Genomic DNA, 2,701 nt, shown 5'->3' with positions numbered 1-2,701 from the left:
CACTCTGTGATGTACCCTTTTCTTCATACCCCCATCCGTCTCGGTCGGAAGAGTCGTCACTTGGAAGTCCGACTTTCTGCTCGTCCTCTCCATGGCTCTCCTTAATCATGACGTCCAATCCGAGGGGGGAGGATATTAAAATGTCGCTATCATAGAATGGGCTATACAGTTGTATTTTCTTCTCATCCTCGAGCAGCTTAATTCCTAGCCTGAAACAATCGTCGTTGTTTCCACTGTACAGATTTATATAATCAATGGGTTTTCTCTTTTTTAGGAAGACATCTTTGATGGATTTTTTCTCTTCAGCAGTTACATCATATTCGTTAATAAATCGGTTTTTATTTTTCACCTCTGTTGGTGTTAACATTTGGATGATTAAATCAGTGTACTCCTTTGCAATGTGTCTGAATCCACAGAGGATTAGAATTTTTGGCCTTGCGAAACTTTCATCACAGAGTTCTTCCTTCACCTGGACGTTGTCTTTTTCCACCTCTTGTTCCTTTTCCAATTTTTCGATTTTTTTTTTTATGTACTTTTTTCTCTTCCTCCGTTTCTTTAAGTGGGTCAGCAGATGGACACTATTTAGGAGTCTGACAAAATGGCTGGTAAGGACGTGTTGGTTTGAGTACAGGACATCGACATACGAATTGACGTAGTGGAAGTAGCTCCTCAGTTCGTCGTGCTGCATGAGATTCACGACGTTTAGTATTTTTTCTTTGTCCTTCCTGAGTCGGCCACTGGTCTGTGCGTCGCGGAGGGGGGAGGCATAGAGGTAGTCCTCTTCGATAACGGGGTTGTCTCCTTCCATAATAGGGTTTTCTCCTGCATTATTGTAATTTTCACCATTTTTCTGAGCGCCCACTGGATTGAGACCATCGCAGTAGTACTCCTCCAGGTATCTGTAAACAGCCTTGTTGAAGTACCCTAGGGGGTGCTCAAAGGCGGAAAGGTAATTCTGCGCGCGCTGGAGTATCGGCTCGTAGACGTTGTAGGGATTCCCTTTGTGGAGGAAGCACTTTGGGGTCGTGTCTAGGACGTTGAGCAGGTAATACGGCACGTGGTTTTTCTCCCGGTAGCTGGAGAAGAAATGCGGTCTGATTTCGACGTCGCAGAAGAGTTCGCCCTCGGGGCCGGCGCGGTTGTCGTTGTGGCTGCTTTTGTCGGTGTGGTTGTCTGTGCTGTCATCAGTATGTTCCTCAGTCCGCTCCCCACTACGCCGCTCACCCCTGGAGCCACTAAAAATGTTCGATTCCAAAAACAAGTTGGACGTCACGTAGGCCTCCTCGATGGTTTCCCTTTTCCTGTCTCGCTTGGTTCTATCCCCTTTCCCCACTTTGCTTACTTTTTTTGAGCAAAATTTCTGCAGAAAATTCTCGTCCACATTTTGGCAGAAGGTGAAGAAATAGTCCATTTTGTTTTCAGACAACTTGTATGACTCGTTCATGTAGTTTTTGAAAATGCATTTGGCTTTATAGGTGGAGCAGTAATTGGGGTGTGTCTTCGTTCCTTCCGGAGCTTGTTCGTTGTGCGCTTGGGTTGCTTCGGAAGTTTCTCCTATGTGTGTTTTGCTTCTATTCATCGAGAAATCATCCGTTGGGCTGTTCCCCTCAGTTGTTTTGTGCGTACGTTGGGAGCTGTCCCATATTGGGGAGCTCCTTCTTCGGTTATGTTGGCTCCTCTGACTTTTCACACTTCTGATTAGAAAGGACATGTACAAGTCGTCTACATTTTTTGGCACGCTTATTTTGGATTCTTTGATGTGATGCTTTGAAGTGGCTTCTTTGGCTTCCTCCTTGTTAGGAGAGTCTCCCCGGTTTGCTTCTTCATCGGAGGTGGTCCCTTCGGAAGGACCCGCTAAAGCGGGTCGCCCATTTAAATATTTCTTCCTAAAGTGATCACTCGTGTCTCCATTGCTTCCCCTTTCCTGTTCCTTTTTTTTTAAGATTTGCAAGAAGGTTGTATAGGCTGATTTATTTTTCCTTTCCTCTCCGTCTGTCTCTTTTCCCTTTTCTCGAGTCGGCTCCTCGAGTTCCTTCAATTTTTTATACTCCTCAAGTATCAAGTGGTTAATTTGTTTTCCATTTTTGTCTCTTTCTTTATTGGCCTCTACACCCGGTTCGTCACTCTTCTTAACTTTAAACGAGCTCAATTGTTTCAATTTTTTTTTTTTTTCTTTTTTTACATACTCCAGTTCGTACAGCTCGTTCAGCGAGGTGATTCTCCTCTTCCCTCTCCGTGTTCGCTTCCCCATTTGATTGCTAATCAGGAAGAAGCGGCCGTCCGTGGTACAGTTTTTTCCGATGGAGGGGAGTCCACAAGAAGGAGACGACTGTTCTTATTCCCGTAAGTACCGCCTCGTTCTTATGCAAGTAGTACCATCCGGTAGGTTCAACCATTTGGGGGGGTTTTACCGTGGCGATTCATCACATGATGCTGATGACCGACCGGGGGTGGTACCATGTGCGATGGTAACGGAACCAATTGTGGAAATTTTGGAGATAGGGGGAAAAGAAGTAGCAACAAAAAATGGAGAAAAGAATAACAAGAAGTGGGCAAAAGAAGAGAAAAAAATGGGGAAAAACATAGCAAAAAGTGGAGAAGAAAATAACAAGACGTTTGAACATAAAATGCCGCGTCAAATGAGAACAAAACGGAACAGAAGCGACCCGATGAGGTCGTTCGCATTCCCCATTTTAGCCTT

At 44.8% G+C, this 2,701-nt stretch overlaps 1 protein-coding gene across 1 annotated transcript in view; it reads right to left on the bottom strand.

The window, feature by feature from the left end:
- C922_02225 (hypothetical protein) overlaps positions 1-2,251 on the bottom strand; it is a gene marked incomplete at both ends in the record, with an annotated part of 2,764 nt that extends 513 nt beyond the window's left edge. Inside the window, one exon of the mRNA XM_008817824.1 lies at positions 16-2,251. Coding sequence (XP_008816046.1) covers positions 16-2,251 — 2,236 coding nt within the window. The remainder of the gene's footprint in view (positions 1-15) is intronic.
- Positions 2,252-2,701: the final 450 nt, after the last annotated feature.

Source organism: Plasmodium inui, assembly GCF_000524495.1.
Source record: "Plasmodium inui San Antonio 1 unplaced genomic scaffold supercont1.7, whole genome shotgun sequence".
Classification (NCBI taxonomy): Eukaryota; Apicomplexa; class Aconoidasida; order Haemosporida; family Plasmodiidae; genus Plasmodium; species Plasmodium inui.
The sequence above is the reverse complement of the archived record's forward strand: the minus strand, read 5'-3'. Positions and strand labels throughout refer to the sequence as shown.